We start from the raw sequence: 26,044 nt of genomic DNA, 5'->3' as shown, positions 1-26,044 counted from the left end.
AAGGAGGATCCAGGAAATTATAGGCTCATCAGTCTTCAGTCCCTGAGAAAGTTATGGAACAAATTCTCCTGGGGGCTATCACAAGTCAAATTAAGCATGTGATTGGGACAAGCCAGCACAGATTCACCAAGGGAAAATTGTGCTTGGCAAACCGTCTGTGACAAAGTAACCTGCTTGGCTGATGTGGGGCAGCAGTGGCCATTGTCTACCTGAATTGCTCCAAGGCCTCTGATATAGTTCCCCACAGCCTCCTCCTAGAGAAACTGATGTGTCTAGACAGTCTGTGTGGTGGGTGGGGAACTGGCTGACAGGCCACTCCCAGTCTTGGGAAATACCTCCTTTTCAAACTGGGACCCTGTCACAAGTGGGGTCCCCCAGGGCTAATGTTGGGCCCAGTGCTGTTTAATATCTTTATAAGTGATCTGGATGAAGGGATCAAGTGTGGCCTGATGAAGTTTGCTGACAATACCAAACTGAGTGTGGAAGTGGACACTTTAGAAGGGAGAGCCACCCTGCAGGAAGACCTGGATAGGCTGGAAGAGTGAGCTAACAAGAACCTTATGAAGTTCAACAAGGACAAGTGTAAGGTCTTGCACCTGGGAAAACATAATCCAGGAGTGCAGCACAGACTGGGACCTACCTGGATGGGGAGCAGCTCTGTGGAAAGGGAACTGGGGGTCTGGGTGGCCAGCAAGCTCAACGTGAGTGAACAGTGTGCTGCTGTGGCAGAGCAAGCCAATGGGATGCTGGGTTGCATCAATAAGGGCATCACCAGCAGAAATAAACAAGTCATCACCCTACTCTACTCAGCGCTTGTCAGGCCACCCCTGGAATACTGTGTTCAGTTTTGGTCTCTGCTATACAAAAAAATTTGTGGACTGGCTGGAGAGGGTCCAGAGAAGGGCCACAAAGATGATCAAGGGACTGGGAAGCCTCACATGCAAGGAAGGGCTGAGAGAACTGGGTTTTTCCAGCGTTGAGAAGGTTTGGGGGAGACCTTATCACCATATTCTTATTTAAAAGTGGCTACAAAGAAGATGGAGACTCCCTTTTTAGGAGTCACATGGAAAAGACGAGGGGTAATGGGTACAAGTTACTCCTGGGGAGATCCCTGTTGGACATGAGAGGAAAGTTTTTCACAATGAGAACAACCAGACACTGGAATAATCTCCCCAGGCAAGTGGTGGATTCCCCCCACATTAGACATTTTTAAGATTCAGATGGACAGGGTGCTGGGCCATCTTGTCTAGACCATGTTTTTGCCAAGAAAGGTTGGACCAGATGATCCTTGAGGTCCCTTCCAACCTGATATTCTATGATTCTATGATCACTTGCCAGTGCAAATGAAAGTAGCATTCATGCTGCTTAGTTAGTCAGAAATGTAAAGTCTCTCGTATACAGATCTTAGGATTATGGTATTCAGATGTGATGCAGCCATGGCAACGAATGGGGATACATACTACCTTGGCAGCAATTCCCAAAGTTATACACTACCAGAAAAAGGCACAAGGAGATACAAGGGGGATAAACTAAGCATTGACAGCTACAAACTCCTCCTACAGGTAGCCATGAGCAGTTACATTGCATGGTGATGTGATTTAGTTACACTCGCTGTCAGAGTGTGGTGCTGTGGTCCTACCTTCCCAACCTATCAGAAATATCCAAAGTTCTCTAGAAATCAAAAAAAAAAAAAAACCCAAAAAAACCCGAGGGCTATTTTACACAAAATTAGTTCTATTTTTTGCATGTGCATGAGGATTGTTTTAGACCAAAAGCCTGGCAATGCACCATGTGCCTTATAGTGGCAGCTACCCACACACTTCTACAGAGCTGGTCTCCTGCTGTCAGGACAGGGATGTACTCCAGGTGTTTCTCTAATGACGCCACCCTAATTAGTTAATTTCTACACAAGAGAAACCTCAAATGAAATCTCTACTGACAAAGGAATCAATTTTCCTCTCTGGACTGTTTTGCCATGTGAAAAGATGACTACAGGGTTAGGAACAGGCTAAGGCGTGAAGGACTTAGCTTTGTATTTGGCCATAAGGATGAAGGGTGGGGACCCCCCCATCCCATGTTCACTCCTCAAAGGGCTGTCAGCCAACCTTTCTCTAGCTGAAAAGTCTGGACTCAGCTCTCTGCAGAATGCAATTCTACAGGATACAAGCTAAATTAGTTCCTCAGGGTATATTTTGCGATTTCTTATTTTTACTGCCATTTCTAGTCATGGAATATGATCTTATTTTGATAGGTACTGTACAAAATCAGCTTCCAAGAAAAATAGGTTCCCAGATTAGGCACTCCCAACCACTCTCTAGAGAAGGAAATTGTCTGTCTGTGGTAGCTAGGAAAGAAACTTGGGCACCTAAATTAGGCACCTAAAGTTACACATTATGGGAATATAGTTGTAGCCATGACAGTTTAAGGATCTAAGTGAAGCAAGGTTTTAAGAGAGAATTACCTTTGAACAAAAGAAGGGAGGCAACTGTAGGAGGACCCCTAAATAACCAAGCTTTTAGGCAAACAAAACTTCTCTGAAAACAAGCAGAAAAATTCCAAGATTAGAAAACTGTCTCTGAGATTAATGCAATTATGATAATCAATGAGACAATTCAAGAGAAATATGTAGCCGGCATCACTGAAGCTGCAGAAAATGAGAGATAATAAGGGCCAATTTCTCAATAAAATTTCATTTTTTTCCCATATCTTTTTATATTGTATTAGACTGTTACAAACTTTAGCTCCCACGCTCATCTTTTGAAGTTAGGCTGTAGCTCTCCTTTGAGGATGAAGGCTGAAAAGTCAGACACAGAGAGATTATTTTCTGAGAAATACTCTTTGACCGATAATGGTTGTGTTCATTAACTTGGTTCATTCTGGGGTATAGTAGTTTGGTTTCACCCACATCACATCTGTGATGATATTTAGATTGCTATAGTGTGAGTTCCTCTCTCCCCTCTTATTTGGCAGCTATAAAATAAGCCAAACGAAGGGAAAGAGCATAAAGAAACAACAAAACAGTGCTGCTCAGTTGATGGGTAGCGACCATAGTACACCAGAGACCTAGTTGTCAAGGTTTTTGTTAGTGTAATAACAAAGGAGAGTGTTAAGGAGTTTAAAGAGAAGACAAGACTACTGTCTTGAGGGAAAACTTCATACCTTACAGAAGAGTTCTTGGAGAAAGCATAAAGAGGCTTGCTTGAAAAAAGAGTTGCACTGGAAGCTCACATGAATGATTTCCAATTCAGAAATGAGAGAGCTACAGTGAGAGTCAGAATCAACTGTGAAGAGCCTTGAAACTCAAGACAACTTTTATTTTTTTAATTTTTTTTTTCCACGAGATTTTTCAATAGAACTAAATGGAGAAAGAGTGCTCTATAAAGGCCTCAGAAAATAACACTGAAAACTACTGAAGCGATAAACTGGAAGTTATATGGGTAAATCATAGACATGTTATGAAAGGTAAATTGGCAATACTAAAATACTAAGCAATAGAAAGCCACAGGAAAGAAAATTAAGATGATGAGGTCAGCTGCTGTAGGTTTTAGTTGAACTAAGGTAGCGGTCAGACATGAAAAGACAGTAGAGGAAAACACACACATTTTATTTCGGATAAAAGGGGCTCAGTTCAGTGTAAGAGAAGCAGAAGTGCAAGTCGTCTCCCTGGAGCCACTAGCTGAATTTGTTTGGACTTGAGAATACTCAGAGATGAGCTACAGATAGAAAAAACTATGGTCTTGGATGTAGAATGGCCTACAAAAATTGGAGAACAGATCTGGAAAATTCTCCAAAATAACAGAGAGAAAAGAGAGAGAACAAGCAAAGACAGACGTGGAAGGTAGAATGGCACAGCACCACAGGAGGACATCAGTCAGTGACATCTGAGGCTGTTAAAGTGACTGGTAGGCATATGGAGACAGACCTTTGAACAGAAATCATGAGCAACTTGGATGGCATTTCACTGAGAGCAAAAGGGGGAAGGTACATTTGAGAGCATGTAAAATGAAACAGGAGAAGATTAACTCAGATAAAATTTTCAGGATCCATTTCCTGATAGGCTGACTCAAATTTTTACTTACATTTCTGTTTGAATAAAGCCAAACTCTGCAGAAAATAACTTTTACAGGTGTTCTACTCAAGATAAAACCTGTGAAAACTCTACAGAAAGTCAAAGTTAAATCAAACTTTATACATGCTTAGGAGTGTTCGTGAGGGAGAGCAAGCCTTTTGTTAAGCCTACCTTGAATTCTGATAAAATGAGGAAGCAGGAAAACATTTTTACATTTAATTTTTAAAGCTATGCACAGAATCTTCTTTACACTCTGTTAACTGTCACAGATCAGTTATTATACATCCAAAACACACTGACACCCTAAGCTAACTCAGATAACTATTAGCCTTTTGATAATGCCTGAAAGTAACATCACACTGCGTTTGTAGTGCTTTCTGGTCAAGATGCTAAATTTTTGCACTGTTGCAAGTTTGTTTAAGCCGTAGATATGGAAGCAAAGATACACAGGATTATAGGAGAAAAAAAAATAAAGTATTTCCCCAGGCTGATTATTCTTTTGACTCATGAAAACTGAAGCCAATTTGTGACAAGTCTATGAGAAATATGCTTTGCAATGAAATATACCCCACTGCCCCACCCCCCAAAAATGACATGTTGACAAGCTATGAGACATTAAGCATGCTAGAGTCTGTGGATCAGTCATTCCTCCTGTCATTATTAAAAGCACTTCACTGGTAAATCTGGCTCAGGTTTTAGGTTGAGACTTGCCTTCCAGGAAAAGGACACTATATGACAAATAAGACGGAAACAGACCACCCATGATAATACAAAGTGAGGACAGCAGGTGCATTTGGTACCCTAAGGCACCTGTCAGCTCCAAGTCATGGACTGTGCAGAAGACAGTAATTGCAAAATAGATAAATTGCACTTTCAGCTGTGGGGCTGAATGTGCCAAGGTCTTAAGGGTACTCCTGAAGCTTATTACTTGTAGAGCAGCAACAGAACATATATCTGCCCAAGAAGCATCACCTCTGGAGGCAGAGGGGAACCAGCGTCTGGACTGATAATTAGTTTGCTAACCAACAGCTGCATGATGTAGCTGATCCCCATGTAGTGAATTAAGATATATGAGGGACTGGAATACAGTCCCAGCATTTTTATGGGCTCTTGCCTTTTTTGTTTCCTATTCCTTTCTTAGCCATTGTCAAACTGCTGAATCACAGTATAGATCCAATATCCAAAAAGTCTATCTTGGTTATCTCTTGTTTTCAGTGTCTTTTTATTGGCCAACTCCATGGTCACAAATGTTCACAACGAAGATGTGTGGACTTGCATATATTAACTAGAACTTTTTGTAGTATGATCAGTGTATCTGCTGCCAGAATGGCAATTTCAATAGCAAATTTGTGAGTAACTCAGGATAACTAGCTATTTTAGGAGTTTTTGCCCCATCAAAAGAGATCTTCATGCTGTAGCTATTGCTGAAAACAAATTAAGAACAACCATGTCCAGTTACTAACAATTTGTTCTAACACAGAACTGCAAATCATCGTTATCCCTTTCTTCTGCAGACACATCATAGCAAAGCTTTGTTATGGCCTAGTCATACATAGTTTAAACAATATTATTGCTATTACAATATTCGCAGAAAGGTAAAAGTGCCATCCATAGTGTCCAGGGAAAACAAACAGACTGAGCAGCTGCTAGCATATTTCCACTGGCAGTGCAAGTAGGATCACAAGAAAATAAAAATCTCAAGACCAAATTCCTTTTGATACTGTGTGCAAGTTTAAAAAGAAATATTATGAGAGCCTAAGAGGAGTTTCTTCTAATGCACCATCCAGAAGCATTATTCCACTTGACAGGAACACAAGTTTCCTACCAGCTAAATATTTTGTAGAGAGTTAAATAGGCAGAGGTTTCAAACGCATTCAGATTCTGCCTATGCAGCCCGGGAAAGGAATTTTTCACTTGATAATGCTGAGAAAAATGCAGACGTAGGCTATGGTATCATGTTCAGAGGAACAAGGTGGGTAGGATAGGGCATTAGGAACTATTATACTCTAGGGAAGAAAGAGCAGACAGGGGCACAATGGAAGTGGTTCATTATATTTTAAATGGGAATAGTTCCAAGGATAGGAAAGCCTGTGGTGCTTGTAAAGGATTAAGCAGGGTAATGTGATTTTTAAGAAGACATAAAGAGGTATGTAATGTGATATGTTTAAGTCTAAACGATTTTTCATGGAGTCCTCAATGAATGTTTAAGCAGGCATGACTTAGGCCTCTGTAAATCCTCTCCAAATAAATAACTTCCCTGAAAATAGAAGTTCCTTTGACAGAATAAGATGCATATTTCATAACCTATGCAAAAAAGGAAATTCAATTTGAGATACACTAAACACTTGGGAATAATAAAGAAAAAAAAAGAAGATAAAAGTGAATATTTTTCAGAATAATCCAAGCATGTATAGAAATACGGCTACCTCCCCATCCATTTTGATTTGACAGAGCAGGAAGACAAACAACTGAATGCTTCCCTACCTTCAATTCAGATCTTCAACTGCTTTTTTTGCCTTCTGAGAAAGGAAGAGACAATAAGTGGGAGAAAATACCTAAAGTGCCTGCACTTTTCAGGCTGTCTCCTCTTTGAGGTATTTAAAACTCTGTTCTCTCTTCAGGATAAATCTACTCAGCTGCTCTCTAACCAGACCTGATGGTGTATATAGCTGTTCACTATGGATGGAAAAGGAGCACACACAGTGATAGGTATGCACCTGATTTATGATAACAGGACCAATAAATATAAAACCCTGAAAACTTAAAACGGCATGATCTTCCCATCTTATTTCTCTTGCCTGTCCTGCCCTCCTGCCAGGAAAAGCAGGTCAAAGTGGTAGATTGCCTGATGCAAAATGGGGCTACGCAATCACTGTCATTTGTCTGTATTGTATTTTCACTCACACAGGTGCCATTCCCCATGAAGTCACCAGTGCAGCAAGGATGCAGTCCTGCTGAGCGAACGGGATGATGTGATAAGTAAATCAGTGGTCGATTCCCCTCCTCCTCTCCCTCCCCCTGGTTATATATATATGTTAGTATTAAACTGCTACTTTCCTCAAGATAAAAAGAGTGACAGCGCCACTGTAATTTGCAGAATAAAAGCAAGGCCAAACTAGAAGACTTTTAAGATATTAAAAAAAGTGCTTGGCAAGGCCTCTTCTGCAGTGGCTACGTACAAACTCCATTTATCCTCAGAGAGGGTGCAGCAAGGAGTGTTGTTAAAGAAAAACGTGTCCACCGTGTCCATAACATCCTTCCTGCACCCCTCTCTCCCATGATGGTCCTTCCTTTCACAGTCCCTTCATGGTCATTAGGCGGCCTAGTGGAAATCCCCTTCCCTGTATCCATTTGGAAGCACTCGTTAAGTCTCAGCCCTCACTTGGCACTCCAGGAACATGTGCCGAGCTAACGACCTCGGAGAGCTTGGACAAACTGCTGTTCAGTCATGCTTTAGTGCTGATTAATGGCAGAAACAAAATAAAGCACAGAGGGAGACCTGTTGGTTTAGTTTGTCCAGGGTTATAATCTGGTTAATAGCTCTGATGTGGCCAGTTAAATTCGTTCAAGACCCCGAAGAACATTATGAACTATATAAATAGGCTAAGGGGACCCATGAATTGTTTCCTCTGAAATGTTTCTTTTTTTTTTTTTTTTAAGTATGTTACAGAGATTATAATCTCTGCTGTTTATCAGACACCTTTTTAAATATTAATTTTCCTTGCCTAAGATTAGCTTTTAACATCACATTCTTCATCCAGCTTTCTTCCTGATCAGGCTCAGTACAGTCTCTCAAAAGCTTCTGCGTGAACAGCAACTGGCAAATAATCTTTTTCTGTGTCATTTTTTTCCTGTAAGGTGAAAGAAGGGGAGAAACTGCGAACACAAAGGTGGAGATGTATGTTCATTAGAATCAGGCCTACGTCCTCAGGTATTTTAAAATTGGAGAGTGGTTGGCCTGCTCACACACTGCAGCTTGGTTTTTCAACATCATCATTTGCAAGCGTTTATCCCTGGGAAGCAGAGGCATAAGAAATTAAAGAACTCTGATATTTCTGGTTTTGTAGGTTTTAAGGCAGCAACTGCCACATTTCCAGGAATGAGAAGAAAGAAAAGACTAATCTGGAATTACCTGCCAGCATGACACACCAGTTGTTTTTTTCAGCTAAGAGCCATTAGTCAATACAGCTGTGTTTGATGTGCTCTGGGTTTTGATTCTTCTGAAATCCTCAGTATAACTTGGCAAGGCAAACCAGAAGGAGGGCAGCTTTTTTTTTTTTTTCTATACAAAAGGCAAACCCAAGCTTTATCAGCCCCTTACAAACTGAGCTAAAATATATTTTCTCAAAAAAAGCAATTTCCTCTAGCCAATAAATCTTCAGACTGTTTTTTTTTTCTTGCTTTTTCAGCTTAGGACTTTATCTAAAGGGGTTTCAAAAGTGAAGTTCCCCAGGGCCTCTCTTGCCTCTTCTTTCATGCTGCTTAGTCCGTCAGAGGAGAAAATACGATCTGTTATATAGAGGATGGATTAGTGATTTTTAAAACTCCAAAGGATCTTTGCTGTTTTGTAGTACTTTTATTATCAAGGGATCACCAGTGATTTCATCATTATTTTGAATATCCTCTTTTCTCTTATGTATTTGTACCCAGTGTGAAAGCACCAGAAATTACAGGTTTTCCTGACAAACAGATTTTGGTGGATACAAAAAGCAGAGTTGGTCTGGATTTTTAGAAGTCTCTAAATCAAGCTTAAAACAAGAGCACACAAATTCATGGATATTTGCTCTAATCAAACTTCACTTTTTGAAGTTTAAAATAAAATCTATAAAATACTATATTTCTCTAATTTGATTTAAACTCTGAATGTGAAGATATAATGGTAGGGAAAAAGTTTGTATACAGTCACTCATTATCCCATATTCACTCTCACACTAAACCCTTTCATGGACTAGTGTTCTTATTAAAAAAGTTGTGGCTGTCAACCAAAAACATGGGAGGGAACTACTGCATTCACAGATGTAACGACAAAAATTGACTCCTGCTCTCAAAGTATTTTCCCACTGCTAAGATCACTACAGCAGGTGGCTGTGAGGTAACTCTTCAAAGCCAGATCATCTTTTCCTGCCTGCCTCTCTCAAAACATACACAACTCAGAGCCATAACTGAAAGCCAAGATTTTCAATGTCAGGAGCCCACAAAAATAAGTTAATCAGTCTCTTGTATTCAAAGTGCTTTAAGCTTTGTACAGTACATTTCCATGTTTTCTGGAGTTCTAAGTCCAGTGATCCTATTCCCATTTTGCATCCTGAAAAATGTATTAATCTCTCATACCTATAAATCCTTTTCAGAGCAAATGCTCCAGGTTCTTACATTTTAAAATGTCATTGAAAACAACCTATATAGCTGAGAAGTTGCAATCTTCCATGCTGATGCACTGGGCTTGCAGAAATTGGTACCAGGCATGATCGTTATTTGGGTGCAAATGCATCCCTTATAGTTAAAAGCAACAACTAAGCAAATGTGCTGTTACAGCAGAGCATCTCCAATGGGAAGCAAGAAGTAAGTCATACTAGTACCTTTTGAATGCCTGCGGTCGACTCCAAGACGTTGTTCTCTGAGCCATTACTTCTGTTAATCATCCGCCACATTTGGGAATACATGCTGTCCCTCTCAAAAGGATTCATTCCTTTCACTCGGACGTGCTCATAGACTGCAGAGTCCAAGACAGTGCCATAAGGAATATCCGTCTGCCTTGAGAGATCCTGGAGAGACCTTAATTGTTGGTGAAGAAAAGAGATACAGGAGACTTGAAGCCACATTTTCAAGAGGAAGGAGCTGCAGGCAAGCAAAGGGCAACACATTGGAAGACAGCTGTCAAGCCCATTTCTTTTCTTGTTTGTTTTTTCTTTTTTTGTTTTGTTTTGTGTTTTTGTTTTGTTTTGTTTTGTTTTTTAAAAGACAAGATGAGATTGAAAAATTGTTTTTATGTTTTAAGACACAAGGAGGAATATGAAGTGAAAGGAACAGGTAGAGAAAATGAAAATGGATGAAAAGAGAAAATGGAGGGAGTGACAGGATCCTGTCAAATGCCGAGTTCCTTTGAGCAGGGGCAAAGGAGAGAGGGGAGCATTGCACTCCCTCCAGCCATACGCAGCAAGTTCAACGGGAGTTGGGTGCCACCACACACCCTGCTGCTGTGGAGCAGGAGTGTTAGAACCAGCACTCACCAAATTTAACCCAAAGTACCTGGGATGAGTACTCCTATGTGATACTGGGTTACACAGTGAAGAGCAGCCTTTTGGTGGTATTCCTGCACTGTTCTGTGCACCCATCACACAGGTCACATCCTGTGCTATTTTCAGCACTAGGAAGATTTATATTGTGGTTTCATGAACTGCCTTTTCATCAAGTTCACTTTATTTGGTCCAATAAATTTGTTCTATTTTATATATTATGTAGTCCTATCCATTCCTTATAAGCAAGAAAAATTAACCACCTTAGAAGTTTCTAAAGAATTCCAAATATGGTTTTGTCAACCCTGGTTTGGACTTAAAAAGGTATATTGGAGCCCTTTAAAGTCTCCTTACCTCTTGGCCTTTGCTTTTCTGTCCTATAGAATTGCTCTCCTGTACCTTTGGTTCTTTAATGACATTCATTAAAGTTTCAAAATAACTACTGTAATATGTCTGCTGCCTAAAATCCATTACAGCTTTCCTGGCACAAATTAACTTTCTATAAACTGCACAAATCTAGTGGATGACACCTAAGGACAAATCAAGGTGCTGAATGTTGTCTTAAAGTCGACAATAGCAAATTGTAAAAGCTCATTGCAGCCACAGAAAATTCAAGCACAAATGTAGGAAAGTCATCAAATTTCAAGTTGTGTTTATGAAACATGTAAATATAGAAACAAGAGAAAATGGCCCTACAGGGGGGGAAAAAAGGAATTCTTAGGTGTTCCAGGGATCACACAGAAGAAAACAGTAATCTGATCTGAACACAACAGAAAGCAGGAAAAGAAGAAATCAATAGAGCTCAATGGCAAGGGTTTAGAGGTTAGTTGAGTCAAAAAGAAATCCTTTGAAATTCAGACATATGGGATTAGAAAAACATTGAACAAGAGCTAAATTCTAAGCAGATAACATATAGCAAATATAAGAAATGGATAAATTTAATTTTGAAGAGTAAATAACTATAGGTATTAAAAACCCCACAATCCTCTCCTCTTTCTCCAACAAGATGGCATTCCTCTTCAAGAACATAAGCAGCCGGGAACCTGAAAATAATCAGTACACATATGGGATCATCAAAGGTGAACTGCTAGATGAAACTTTTCCTGAAACCAAGTATATAGGTCTTCTACCAGAGGACTGAGATGTACCCTTTTCTAGGAAGAAAAATGTGTGACTCTAGTAGACTAAGGTATCAGGAGAATAAGTACTGTGGCTAATTTGTAACTGAAAAGTAAAAAAAAAAAAAAAAAAATCAAGTCCAGATAAACACCTATGCGTTCTGAAAAATTAAATATGAAATGGCTGAGCTGTTAGCAAAAATGAAACCTCATTACAGCCAGTATGTCAAAGGGAAGCAGTAAATATTTTAAAAAGGTTCTAGTGACAATCAGGGGAATTACAAAAGTAAACTACGAAGATGTTATTGTTAGGTTTAGTAAATAGACTGAAATAAGGATTGATACAATTTTAAAGATCAGTCCCAAAGATTAGATATATCCACCAGTAGGTTTTTCCAAGGAAATCAATTCAATTATCTATTACACTTTGAAATTACTAGAAAACCCCAATTATTCCAATAAGGCCTTCATCTCATCAAAAAATATACAGGAGGTGCAAGTATAGACATGCTGCAAAGAAGGAATTTAGAAACACTTCCTGGCAACTCTGGATAGCAGTAGGAAAGCCAATCCTCAGCTAGAGTGGATGCTCTTGAGGGACTTCAAGGGTAGCAAGAGCAGCTTTTGCAGAACTAAAAAGCTGAACAAGGAAAGCATGGACCTCATGAGAGGAAAGCAGACACAGCTGAGGCTGAGTTGCTCAATGCCTTCTTTGCCCCACTCTTCTGCAACAAGGTCTCCCAAATCTCTGCGAGTAGAGGCAGGGTTCAAGGAGGCAATGAACAACCAGCAGTAGGTGGGCAGATAAATCCAAACCAGACAAGACATGAGTTGGTTGAGAGCACTAGACCCGTAGAAGTCCATGGAATATGGCAGGCTGCAAAGCATGCCGAGACATCTGGACAACGTCCTTGCAAGGCTGCTTGCTTTAATTTTTGAAAGGTGAAGGAGATTGGAGGAGATCCCTGACAACTGGAGAAAGGAAATGTCCAGACTATATTAAAAAATGATAAAAAAGACGATTCATGGGATTAAGGCTGGTCATCCAACATCATGGAGTGAGTCCCCTCAATGCACATGAAGGAGAAGCAGCTGACTGGGAGAAGTCAGCATCAATTTACCAGAAGTAAATCATGCCTGACCAATCTGGTTGCCTTTTACTGTAAAATGACTTTGTCTGTGGATAAGACTAGAGAAATGGATGTAGTTTACATTAACTTTAGCAAGGCATTTTATACTGTCTCCCACAATATCCTTGTATCCAAATTAGGGCATTAGGTCTGGCTGGGTGGGAAACCAGATGGATAGATTTCTGGCTGGATAATCAGGCTCACAGGTTATCTCACCTGGAGGCTGTAACGGGTACCACAGAGGTCTATCATGTCGTTAATAGTAACCTGGAGCAGGTGAGTAAGCACCCTCTTGTCAAGTTTGCAAATGTCATGACACTGGGGGGCCTGTCAAGGACAGGCGGCCGTTCAGATGGACCTGGAAAGGCTGGAGGAATGGGCTGACAGGAGCGGTGTGAAGTTCAGCGAGGACAGATGCAAAGCCCTAAACCTGGGGAGGAATAGCCCCCTGCAACAATCCAGGCTGGGGCACAGGTCTGCAGAAAGGCACCCTGGTAGACAACTCTGGGCTTTGGTGAGACTTTTTCTTTGTTTCACCATTAGGCAAAGTGTTGTGTAGAAGTAGGTGCATTACTGTTGCATTGGCAGTCTGTCTATCTGTCAAAAGCATCACTGATGAAAGGAACTGGATAAATACAACATACCATATTTATCCATCCTATATTACTGCTACTGCTTCCAATGAACTTCCGTATCTCCTGGCAGGACTCATAAGTGCAATGAACTGTCACAGGATGCATATTGTAATGTCCTGTAATTGCTGTGCTATTTGTCATACATATTGCTAGAAAAGTATACAAAAAGTATTAACTGAGTCTCCAATTTCTAGCAACAACACCTAACAAAACTGTAATCACTCCTTTGCAAGACTCTGTATAGCCATATAATTTCTAATACAACAAGCAACAAAGCATTTTTCTGAAATATTATTGCTAACTGGTATATAAATGATATGTGCAGCTGCTGCCACAAAACAGTATGTATGGTTAGAAACAGCACAGAAGAAAAACAACTCTGTATAACTTGTGGCTATAAAAGCAACCTTACTATTTTCAGAAAGGCAAACCAACAGAAGACACAAGCTGTTAGTCCAGAAGCATACTACAATCAGGCATGGGAAGTGTACTACAAACAGGCTGAGAAGCAAGAAAGAGTCTCATCACACACAAAGGCATCACCACCAGCAAGGAAATAACAAGGAGGAGAATTATGCTGATGCCTTCAGGAAGGCATGTTGTAGCTGCCAAGTCTGGCATTAACAGTCTGCTGTTCTTTACTGTTTGGTGTGCACTAACGCACAGGATGCCTCTCAGCTGCCCTGCTCTGGATCTTTTCATGGCTGCAGGTGCTGCTCTATGCTGCGAAAATGATGGCAAGAGGACAAGAGCAAGAAGAGTATGAACGTAAACTCTACGGGTGAGCTAAATGCTGTTGTGAGCAGTAAACCCCCAGTTTTGATTCACCTGACCCTACGCTGAGGAGCGAGAAAAAGACATTTTGCAGCCTTTGAGGTGTACATACGTGTATGCTGCTGTGTAGGCAAGCTGCAAAAATGGAAAAGACCTATCATATCAGTGACTTCATCCCCTTACACAAACATGTCAAATGGGATCATAAGACATATGACCTGCTTCAGAAACTTTTTTATAACCTGCTAGTCTGCAGACTACTGGTATGACATTCACAACCTAGCAGCTAAGGTACAGCAAAACAAAGAGAAATGACAAACCTTGACAGAAGTAATAAAATTATTAAACCATTGAGGTTCCTTTCCAGAAGAAAGAATTTTTATAACTGCCTTGCCTCCAGCCTGGTTTGTAGGTTACACATTGTTTGATGTACCTTTATTCCTGGATTAAACAAGTCATTCTCTGTTCAGACAAATACATTTAATGGAGACATAAATCCCCAGCCTCACTATGCCACCCACTCTCACCACGCAGCTGCCACATGAGCTCTTGAAATAAGGAAAAAGTATTTGTCAAGCTGATTAATTCCTACAGAGTATCCTTTGATGCCAAAATTCTGATACCATTATCCACACTGGATGGGAATTTAATTTTGCGATATTTTTACTGATCTCAGTTGAACTACCTGCAAAGCAAAGCGCACATCTGATACGAGTAAGGGAATTATAATCCCACATTTTAAAACATTTATCTCTTTGAATTTCTAATTTTGAAGCAATAAGGTAATGGATGATTAAAAAAAGCAGATATAGTTGAAAAAATTGTTTAAAAACAAAATACCTTTAACCAAGCTTGTATATAGACTAATTCTACCCCTAGGTAAATTACCATGCAAGCAGGTCACAGTTCATCTTATTTTTAGTTGTCACTCATGAAGCACTGTGGGGGAAAATGTTATGTGTGGTCTTTACAGTAAGGTTTTTTCCTCATTGCAGTTACTGTGATAATACCAATGGGATACCAGTATTATCTCATACAAATGGGATACCAATATTACCCTATGCAAATTCATTACAATGTAGGGCTATACTGAGAATGAATTGAGTCATCCGAGGATGAATTATTAATAGATATATGTATCTTTCAGCATTTGTTGATTTTGTTTAGAATTCTGCACCTTAATCAAGCAGTAGTTGTCAGGTCACTTTCATTTTCTGGCTTAGTACAAATTAATTACTTTGTAATTTAAAAAAATATCTCTGCTTTCGACTCGAAGGAAAAAGAACCATAAAAGGATTTGCATATATTTCTTTCCCTAAAGCATATCCTCTTCTATAAATTCAAATCCTAAACTTAGAATTGGTAACATGTTGTTTATATATGTCAGTCAAAAGTGTTTAAATGGTACACAAAAAATGTAGAAAAACAAAAGGCCAGCTTCATAAAGTAATAACCAAATTCCTTTTCAAGTGCTTAAATACCACTTAGGTCAGAGGCTTGGGCATCAAAGAATCTTTGTCCATCTGGGTTATAGATCGATTTAGGCTCGCCGTGCTGTTAGACTGGACTGTTGCACAGAACTGTCTGAAAGAAGTAGTCACTAAATTTCAGGAGAAAAGGACTGATGTCATGGCTTACACTGAAGTCTTTGTTTATGACTAATTCAGATAAAGCTTTCCAATGCTTTTTTTTTTTTTTTTTTTCCTAGGACATTAAGGATTAATTCACAGGTAGGCTTAGGGAACAGGGCACAGTAAGCCAAGAGATTTGACTATCAGCAGTGACGGCTACGTCAGAAACTAGTAATACTGCTTGCTAGCTAGTTTGAAGATCTGGGTGAACCATGTTAAAGGAAAAGTTAAAGAACATTCTGATTTTCAGTGTAAGGAAATATCTACTCCAATTACTGCATTCTTGTGTAACTCTCCTTGCAGTTGTATAAAGCTGTTTGAAGCCTTAGGGGCATCTGTTTCAATTGAATCATGATTTAGGAAAAATGTTGTGAAAAGAGTGACTAGGCAAAACAAGGATGACAAAAGATGTGCTTTACTGCTGTCTCCATTATTTGGAGAGAGAGGTCTCACCTATCAAACAGGACATAGTACTTATGGAGAACTTAGTGTGAACTTCTTATTTCACGGAAGACACGAGACAGACTCTCCCCCATAATGCATACAATCTAAAGTCCTAATCAAGCTCCCACACTTTAAGAAGTGGGTTAGATTTAAACTTGAAATCACCTAACACTGACCTTTCATATGACAAAGCCTTTGGCTTCTCCTCTGCCCACTCCACTCCCCCAGCCTTCCTGCAAAATTTCAGTGCCCATGAAAAGGTGGTGACACCCTCCCTTTACCCAGGAAAAGAGTGCAGTGGTCAGTCTCTGCCAATGGACTCTAATTCTGTCCTAAAGGAATCATAAAACACAGTAATGGCAATACTGGCTCAGTGATGAAATTCACAGCATCAGCACCTATGAGAAATAGGTTGACACTTCCAAATTTATTTGGCATTTACCAAGAAAAGCCACTCAATTACATACATTCACATTGCATGTGAGACAGTGATCTAAAGATTTAAGGAACATGGAAATTATGCTTTGCTTTGCTACCACAATGTTTTGGCATTTGAAGTGCTGACTGTCTTGATTTAAATGCCATCTGCAATGTCGGTCAAGTGTGAACAAAAGATGCATCTAGGAACTACTTTATGACTTGCATTCATGCCTCAACTGATATTGCCTGTTGGCAGAAGATGAAAAGCTGAACTCCCAAAGGGATTAAGGGTAACCATTTGTCTGGTTAAAGGAGATTAACACCCACTCTTACTCTCCTTGTTCCTCTAAATTCATGCAAAACTTGTAACAATTTGATCCAAATCCATCAGTGAAGCAGAGAACAAAGGCCATCAACTTCGAGTGAGAATATACAGCAAAGATCTACTTCAAGACTCTAGGGAAAGGGAACATTTCACTAGTACTCCCTAGTGCATTGTCTAACAAGCTTCTGTATGCTTTTCTTCCAAGATAGGCTTCTGGATACCACGAGGGACTGATTAGGAAGAGTTGCCCAAACTTCATACCAGCTGAGAAAGGGAAACTGCAAGAGCTCTGAACACAAGCTGGTTACACATCCATAAGCTGAAATGCAGCAACTACCAAAATGATTAATGGAAATGAAATGTGCTGTGGGCTGCCTGAATCCTCCTGTCTTTTGTAAAAGATATCACAAGGACCATGCCTTTGACAAGACACTGTAATATCTGATGCTAGCTGGAAATCTGAAATGAAAACCTATTAACTACTTGTTACAACTGTGAAAACCCACTGACTTCAATTCCTTTCATTTTTTTCCGACTTCTCTGACGCCGTCTGGATAGCACTACAAGAAGAATCTGTTTTGTTTTGTTTTTTTTTTTCTTTAATTACTTAAACTCATTTCCATTCTGGCCTTCAAAGCTCCCCAAGGTACAATCTGATGTGTTAAGAAAAAAAAAAAAAAAAGGAGCATCAGCTTTTTTCTTTATTGCTTATTCATGTTTCCCACTTTGCAGTAATTCAGCATGGTAAACAAACAGCCTCTCTCTTATGTGCTGGTTTGAGTTCCAATTTTGGCAGTTTTGTAAACTAAAGTTTTACACTCCCACCGTAGTTAGGATAACTTCATTCCCTAATGGGTACTTAACACATCTAATTACTCTATTTTTGAGCTGCAAGCGCTGTTGAAAAATGTCTCCGTTCTTTCATTCCAGGAGCTTCCCAGCTGCAACATTTTCAACTGAATAAAACATTTTCAGTGACTTTGCCTGTAAATAATACAGCATAAAGACCAATGTAGTCCCAACTGTACATAATAACCTCAGAATTCCACTGAGGGTTTTCTAGTGACATCATAATAAACTGCAAGAAAAAGCTGAATATGTATTAAATTATAGCTTGGGTATACTTTATTCTTTTTTTACATATGATAAGAAAACAGACATTTGTCACAGTAATTTACAATTTTTTGGACTGTCTCAAAACTAGAAGGGACATAATTTCAAAGCAGAATGCAGAGGCATATTTCATATTTGTAAGTACAAACTGAATGACTGAATATATCATTATTATTTATTTTGCATGTACAAATTCCCATGTTGTTTCTTCATGCTCCTTAGTCAAATGTAAAGTTTTTTAAACTTAAAAAAAAAAAAATCAATTTCCCTCAAAACCTCAAGATCAATGTTGACAAACATTGATTCAGAATATCATCTTACTTCCCTATAAATTGTGAAGGGACTATAATTGGAACTACAGAGTCAAACAGTTGAGTTGTGACAAAATACCCCTGCAGCACTCCATGATCTCAAAGTTTGTTATTCAGACCTCAAAAGAAAAAATAACTCAATTTAATTGGTAATACAACTGTATCCAGGGAATGATCTGCTCATGTGATTTTAGTCTGTTTTACATGTCTCTATCTTACAGTGCTTAGTCCTCTAATAGATGAAAGCGTTGATGTTGTTAGCCCAGAAAGGGAGGATAACCCCTCGTTCCTTCATTTCCAATTGGGAATGAATAAGGACCAGTAATGCCTGGGCAATTTGGACCACAGGAAACCAACTTCTCCCTTCACCTCCCCTCATCCAAGGAGCAGGGAAAAAGAGAAGGGGTTTATGAAGTGCAAGTGGATGCTCCTAACGGGGAGAGTCAGCAGATAACCATGTGCTGAAAGTGAGGGGCTGCTTCTGCTCTTGGGTCTGAGATTCGGCTTCCACCAGCAAATAAAACTTGGCTGCTACTGCAGATATTTACTTGTCTGTGTGCTGTTAAAGCCTGGATTGGTTTTAGTATGTAGAAAATCTTCACCTAGAGTAAAAGTGCCTTGTGAGACCGGGGTGATTGGCTGGCATGCAGTGATGCTTGAACCTAACCTATTAATTCACAGGAGGCCCAGGCTCTCCCTGCCTGGTGCATACTAGTGATTCACTGTCTCAAGGAGCATTTCAAAGAGATTTGGAAAGCAGCTGAACTAGAGGCAGCAAGACCTTAGGTGACGATACAGAGATGACAGGGACTTGAATCAACAACTGGAGCAAGAAAACTGAATTTTCTCTAAGGTCAACACTGATCCAAGTTCTTACCTTTCCAGGGGAAGAAATACAGCAGAATGTGCCTCTTCTTTAAAGTCACTCTATCATTTTTGCAAAGAAGGATTTATGGGAAAAGCTAACTTTGTCACTCTCACATACTTTTGTGGACTCGCAGCTTCAAGATTAAAAAACTGCGATGGAAAAATGGCCAGCTTCCACTTGGAATGCTTGGCTAGCTAATGCTTTACTGTATTTTCTAGTCTTTGACCCAAGAGGGAGGCTTTGGGGTGGGGGAAGTTACTGGAGCAGTAGGAGTGAGGATAACTCAGCATGCAGCTTGCTGAAGAAGAGGAGACTGGAGAACAGTTTTGCCAAGAGTAGAGAGAGAAGGTAGGCAACCTAGAAAGGTTCCTGTAGTATGGAGATGAGATGGTCTGGAAGAAAGGACTGGAAGGTGTGACAGAAAAGCAGTTCACTGTAAAACGAACAGAAGACAAGGGCATTCATGTTAGGGAGGCGTGAAGCAAAAGAACCGACAGACAGAGAAAAGAGAACTATGTGATCTGTTAATGTTGTAAGAGAACACCTGGGAACAGAATGAGCAAAGATGACTAGTAAGTGAATTTTTATTCTTTGTTGTTATTAACACATCTTTGCCTTGGTGAGAAAAGATGAACGCAGCTTTGAGCTCCCCATACACTGAAGAAGCATTGGGCTCCACCTGATCAAAGTGTCAGAGCACAAGTATTGTGGGATGCATTTGAATGGAAAGCATAGCCTGAAAACACACAACAACAATTTATACTTTCTCATTTCAAAGACTGATACACTGATTACCTCAAACTCAATTGCTTCTTTCAAAATATGTATGTGTACATACATATGTATGTATATGTGCCACAGAAGAGTATCTGCCAGAGGCCAGCAATTCTGATCCTGAAGAAAAAGTGTTTCCAGGGAGACTGTCAGTCTATGATATATTGTTATTTTTTAGATTTCAAACTACTTCCCAGGGTGATAAAAATTTCTTCCTTTTTTCACATTTAAGTAGAACATTCACAGCCCTCTACATGTGTGTGTATATATACATATACACACATACACGTGTATATTCACTCTCCTTTCCCTCAATTAATTCTTTATCAACTTACTGGATGGAGTTCTCAATGCGTGTGATGGTGAGGAAAGCTGCTAGGTTTGCTGTGTAGGAGGAGATGACAATCAAAGCAAAAAGCCACCAAGCTCCCATCATCAGTCGGGTTGCCAGAGTCGTGTATGGAACCTCTCCTCCTGTGGGGAAGAAGGAAAAGCAAGAGTTTTAATTTGGCAGAAGGAAACCCAGATCCTCGTTGCTCAGGAGAGCTAGGCCCCAAGGTCAACAGGGTAAAGCAGGTTACTAAAGCAAGCCACTTTAGTAAACTGAGCAGGACTTGGAGCCACACTTTCTGTGCAATGAAAAGTACTGAAGGAAGCCCACACATTGTCACCCATTATTACTGTATTTACTCTCTTTTGCCTTTGTGCCTTTAATTGCAATTCATCTGCCAGTCCTGTCCAGTAATGGAAATAGACTTCAAGATCTCAGAACAAAACCAGCAGAAGTAAATTCTTACAATGTTCTTCCCTTAGCGATCTTATCTACAAACCTTAATTAAGTTTTCCTTGCATTATTGAGAACATAAAATTTAGAAAAAACCCATCAAAACACAATTACTTTTCACAGTTCTGTAGGCAGGCAGATGCTCATGAGAACTACATGTTTGTGTACAACTTGCTACAAGTGAACACGGACATGCAAAAAAAAATAATCACACGTATTGAAGAATGCATAATTGTTTTCTATTCCCATAGTTGCTTTCCTTTAAAACCCAACTGCCATGTAAACAGAACATTAGCAGTGATTAAACTTACCAGGATGAGCTGCACACCATTGCTTGTGTGACCAGAGCCCAGATAAGCAAGCCATGTAAAGCGTTATTTTTTATTCAAATAACTGCTCCCAAAACACACTAGTTGGGAGTCTTTGAAAGAGCTCTTTCAGTTAAAAACATATGAAACACAGGTTTTTAGCTGAAGGAAAATTCATTGTTTAAAAAAAAAACCCATTTTTTTCTGCAGTATAAGTTTTGTCACAGCTACAAGTGACTAGGGGGGGACAGGTGAATGCAGCAAACACTCAGTCAACTGCTAAAGATGTTCACCCTTTTCCTCTCCCCCTATACTCAGAAATTTGAAAAGTTGTCATTATTTTTGAGGTAGACGACTCAAAAATTGTATGATGCTACAATACCTGGGATTTGTAAAAGCAGTTAGCTACAGATTCATTCATTTGTAAGTATTTTGCGCTGAATCTTCACTCATGTAAAAACTCCTTCACATTTCCCCAGCAAATAGGTTTAAAGGGAATACAAATTGTAATTATTCCAGGTGTAAATAATTTTCAGTTATGTACACAAACTAGATATTTGATCAACACTTAAATATGACAGATCACCTTACTGTTTTGTTCAAAGTTTGTCCCACCTATACAAAGCATTGGGAACTCTGCATCGCCATACGGTAAACAAATTTGAAGCTTTTCTCCTATTTCAGTGACGTAGAGTTGTACCATATGTGAAATAATAACTGACTCCATTAATTTATATTTTTGGTATATAAGTAATGAAATCCTTTGCCCTTTAGGAATTCCAGTATCGAAAGACAAAATCTGTATTAGACCTGTGCAGTTGGAAATAAATTTCCCTTTATTTCCAAGATGCTGTGTAGTTATCGGAAATAAGAATCTACTGATCAGATTGGGAGATATTATTTCAACATAAGGACTTTCAAAGATGAACATTAACTTCAACATCTGAAGATCTGGTTTTCTCTCCCGTAAAATTTATTATTTTAAATGATTTTTAATAAAATATTTCTGCTTCACTATAGGTTTTGCAATGTCTTTCTAACACATAATTTAAGATTTATTTTTAATAAAACAAAAAGAGCAGACAGCTATTTTAATTTATCAGAAAAGGCTGTTTGTCTTTTTAACTTTCAGGTGTGGATCCCTGCAGATAGTTTTAATACTGAATTGAAATGGGTAGAGTGATGAAGAAGAAGTCAGTGATCTGGACATCCTTGCATTTTCATTTTCCAGATTAATAAGTAAAACTTTAAGTTCTCATATTTTTTTGTAGAAATTAATTGCCTGAAAAGAGAGGACCACTGAAAGTCACACACCTGCCTTCTAGTTTTCAAGCGAGGATGCTGTGTAACAAGTGACCATGAAGGCCATCATAGATGCCTCAGCCACAGCATTCCCCTACTGTTCATACAGTGTAGTTTTCCCATAAATAGGTAATGTTGTCCCTACTACTCACTGTTACGTTTTCTTTTTTAACGCCCATCTTAACAGACTTTAAAAAACTGTGAGTGCTCATTCCAGCTGTTTTTATTTCACCCAGGTGTTTGTGAAGTCTTTTTCCTAATTCACAGTTGTACCTTGTATATCAGCAGTCAGCAAGTGAAACTTGAGGAGAAAGCTTGCATCCAAGTACACATACAATAGACACATATCAGAATAATTCATCACTCCTGTGCCTATTCTGAAATCTTTGCACTGACGCTTCTTAAACCACTACTTCCAAAGTGGGACTGATGTCGCAACCGCACAGCTGCATCATTTTTAAGTAATTAATACAGGCAGGGTACTCCACCTCTCCCAGTGAAGGAAAAAAAGAAAGAAAAATCAAAGGAGATCTTTTGCTGCCATAGTATCATTTCTTTGGCATCTATTAGGAGACTTAATGCAATACAGTCTTGCTCTATTGTACTGTTTGCTAAAACAACTCCTGCACCATGACAGCTTACCTTAAGAAACCTCTTTGCTCCCTTCCCCCAGTTTGTTTCTAAGGATAAAACTTTTCAGAGTTTTCTTTCAGTCCAAATTTACATGTTTTCTCAGTGCAGAAGATGACCAAGTCATTCAGCAGAGCAACCATCATTGGTTTTCCATTAACATTACCATGAAAAAGAGCTACAGAGCTAACTGTTGTTATTATTGACTGTAAATTAGTATGCAGAAGGCACATGCATGTAAACCTCCCTGGGCTCTGCTTCCCAGTATCTAGTATGAATTTCAGGTGCACAGACATCTTTATGGATGACAACATACGACGGTTACGAGGGGCTATGCACCAGACACACAGAGCAAGGGAGGAGGGAGCCAAGAAGATTAAAGAAGTCTTTCCCTGCTATTGTCTTTCATATCATACCAGCAAAGTTAATAAACCCTAATGGCAAAGGGGGCCACATGGTGCCACATAAACACATGTTGGTGATCAGAGAAAAATCTGTCCTATCAGACCTCAGTCCTATAGCAAAATTCATCTGTGGGCGTTAATGTACTGCTTGGGGTTACACTAAAAACACTGCTGTTGTGGCATGCTGAGTAACACCCATGAAACAAATGGAAATCAAAGAAGACAGTCAGCAGTCCTGGAGTTGTTTTGTCATCTTAAGTGACAGACCTCAAATACAGAGGCTGTATTACTCTTTACACTTGGCCCTTCCAATACACTGGCAGAAGGGTATAATGTGGCACAAAATGCCGCTACCTGTAGATCTCCTATATTGTGGCTACTGCTCCTAGTATAACTCAGCTGACACTTTTGATGTGTACTAAAAATCATTTTAAAATCTAATTTGCCTTTAAAATTTTCAGATTGCATGTGCAGGAAGGAAAAGATATTTTCCAGAGTAAACTGAACTAGAAAAAAAAAAAATCAATCTTACTGGGAGTTTTCTGAAAGAGTTGAATTACTGTAGAAGTGACTGTGAAAGAAATTGCTTTTAGTCCTCCCACTCTCATCTAATGCAGCTGTCTTTCATCAATCCTAGACGAGTTTAATGTTGGCCTACTTTAGATGACAGACTTAGACTGCAACTTATCTTATGAATTTTTGTTTATTCCCACCTCTTTCCAAGTGCTTCAAGTGAAATATCAGAAGGTAGGAAAAAGAATGTACTGTCTTGACAATGCAAACAATATAATGCATAATTATGACAGACCTAAAAATCAGGAAAAACCCACCTTAGGGATAAAATGTGAACCTATATTATGATTCCCATACAGATTTCTAATACCTTTTAAGTTATCCTTCCTTGTTAGAGGCAAGTTTATAGTTTTCTTCCAGTCAAAAATTGCAAGGGAGGACTAAAAAAGAGAAGAAGGAGGAATGAAATAATGAGAAAAATGGGCAAAACTGGGAAATTGAGGATCACAGCCTGGTGAGATATTGGTATTCTATAATTCTGGACTAAATTTGAATAATTCAAAATGCATAGGCTGTTTCTCTGAACATCTTGTTCGTCAATTGTTTGCCAGAAGAAAAACTGCATTCATCTGCCTAGTCCAGAACTATAAAAGTGTTCCAGATAGAAATGGAAAAAATTATTTGTTGTGGACAAAAGGAAATGGTGCAGTGTTTCTTGGAGAATCTTTAGCCACAGTTGACATTTCTGAGATCAAGCCTGGTGGCAGTTGTCTTGCTGAAAAGTGATGCAATTTTTGTTACTAGTCATCCAGGCAGTAAATGTGCAAGATAAGGTGTGTCTCTGATTAAATATCAATTTAACAACTTCACTGGGAATGCACACTATTTATAAATAAAATTCATTTGCTTAACACTTCAAGAATATTTTTTTTACTATTACTAAAGCAAATAGCTTGGCACCATAGAGCCCACAATGTTGAGAATACTCAGAATTGATTATTGAGAACAATAATGTCTTCTAAACATTAGCTATTGAAATGTACTCTCTAAACAACTACACACAGAGAGAAAAGCCATAAACCACCATTACTCCATGTCCTGAATTTGATAACTGCGATAAATGACGTTTCTGGGGGAAGCTGAGAGCTGGACTGGGAGTCTGCTGCACTGGTGAAGAGTGAGGCTTGAATGGGAGGGCTCTACTCTTCTCCTACAGGATGGACATTACAAGAATCACAGCTTGCAATTTCTATTTGTGATAACCACAGCTGCCAGGGAAATTCCAAAGACTAGGTTCTTATTATAGACAAAACTTAATTGGTCATTGATGCTTACCATGGTAGAGTAACCATTCTCACTTTAAGAATATATCTCAGTTGTGAATAACTGTCAAATTTCAGTCATTTAATCTGCAATAGTCTCTGCTAGAGGTCTGCAGTGAGCTATATTTCTGTGTAAGGAGTTTTAGCCAGATTTTTTTTCAGATAACTTTGAGAGCTGTGAAAAAGATGTTAATTATGACTGTTTTGTTAAGGAACTTTAATACTATCAAACTTGAAAGCAAGGATCATGATTGTGCTTGGAAAAGGAAGGTGAAGAAATAATAGGGAGGGTTATCTGGGGACAGATTTTGGTTTTGTTTTTTCTTGCAAAAATTCTGTCCACATTCAGTGAATTATTGGCCTTTAGAAAAAAACACAAAGGACTGGGAGTTGGCTGCAGTTTAGCCTTTGGCTTGTTAGAACAGTCACATCAATTATGCTGTGCATCTGCAATTTCCATTTGCACAAATATAGAGTTCTGTTGCAAACAGTTTAGATCAATGTATGTCTTATGTTTTCTTTGTGAAAGGGACATTTAATAGAGAGTGGGTGTAAGGGGAGTAGTTTGTATTAACAAAGAGGCAAAGGCATTTTATATTTCAGCTATTTTTGATGTGAGAAACAAAACCTAAAGTTTGACTGAGGTCTGTTATCTTTACAAAACTCTGCAAAGCAGAGCTCTTCAAAGCCAGAATCTTTCAGGGCATTAGCTATTGCTATTGTTCTTTTAAAAAACTTTCTTGATAATAGAAAATCTCTCCTGTTTTCAATTGGAAATGCTCAATTCAATATAGGACAAAAAAAATACTTGACAGTCAATGAAGCCTGTACCTGTTTCTACCAGCTGTGAAATAAATGCAGCTTGGAAGTTGTTGGAAAATCTCTCATTAATTTTTCTTCCTTTCTCTTCATTTTTCACCCATACTTTTCCATTCT

The 26,044-nt window shown here is 39.1% G+C and overlaps 1 protein-coding gene across 3 annotated transcripts in view; it reads right to left on the bottom strand.

Moving 5' to 3' along the window:
* Positions 1-26,044, bottom strand: part of GRID2 (glutamate ionotropic receptor delta type subunit 2) — a 746,686-nt gene that overhangs the window by 93,632 nt on the left and 627,010 nt on the right. For all 3 annotated transcript variants that reach the window (XM_032999394.2, XM_032999395.2, XM_032999396.2), the window contains 2 exons: positions 20,181-20,319; positions 9,646-9,841 (listed from right to left, as the gene is read on the bottom strand). In XM_032999394.2, the coding sequence (XP_032855285.2) occupies positions 9,646-9,841; positions 20,181-20,319 (335 nt within the window). The remainder of the gene's footprint in view (positions 1-9,645; positions 9,842-20,180; positions 20,320-26,044) is intronic.

This window comes from Tyto alba, unplaced genomic scaffold, assembly GCF_018691265.1.
Source record: "Tyto alba isolate M040663 unplaced genomic scaffold, T.alba_DEE_v4.0 Super-Scaffold_6, whole genome shotgun sequence".
NCBI lineage: Eukaryota > Metazoa > Chordata > Aves > Strigiformes > Tytonidae > Tyto > Tyto alba.
Note: the sequence above shows the minus strand (reverse complement) of the source record. Positions and strands in the feature narration are given on the sequence as shown.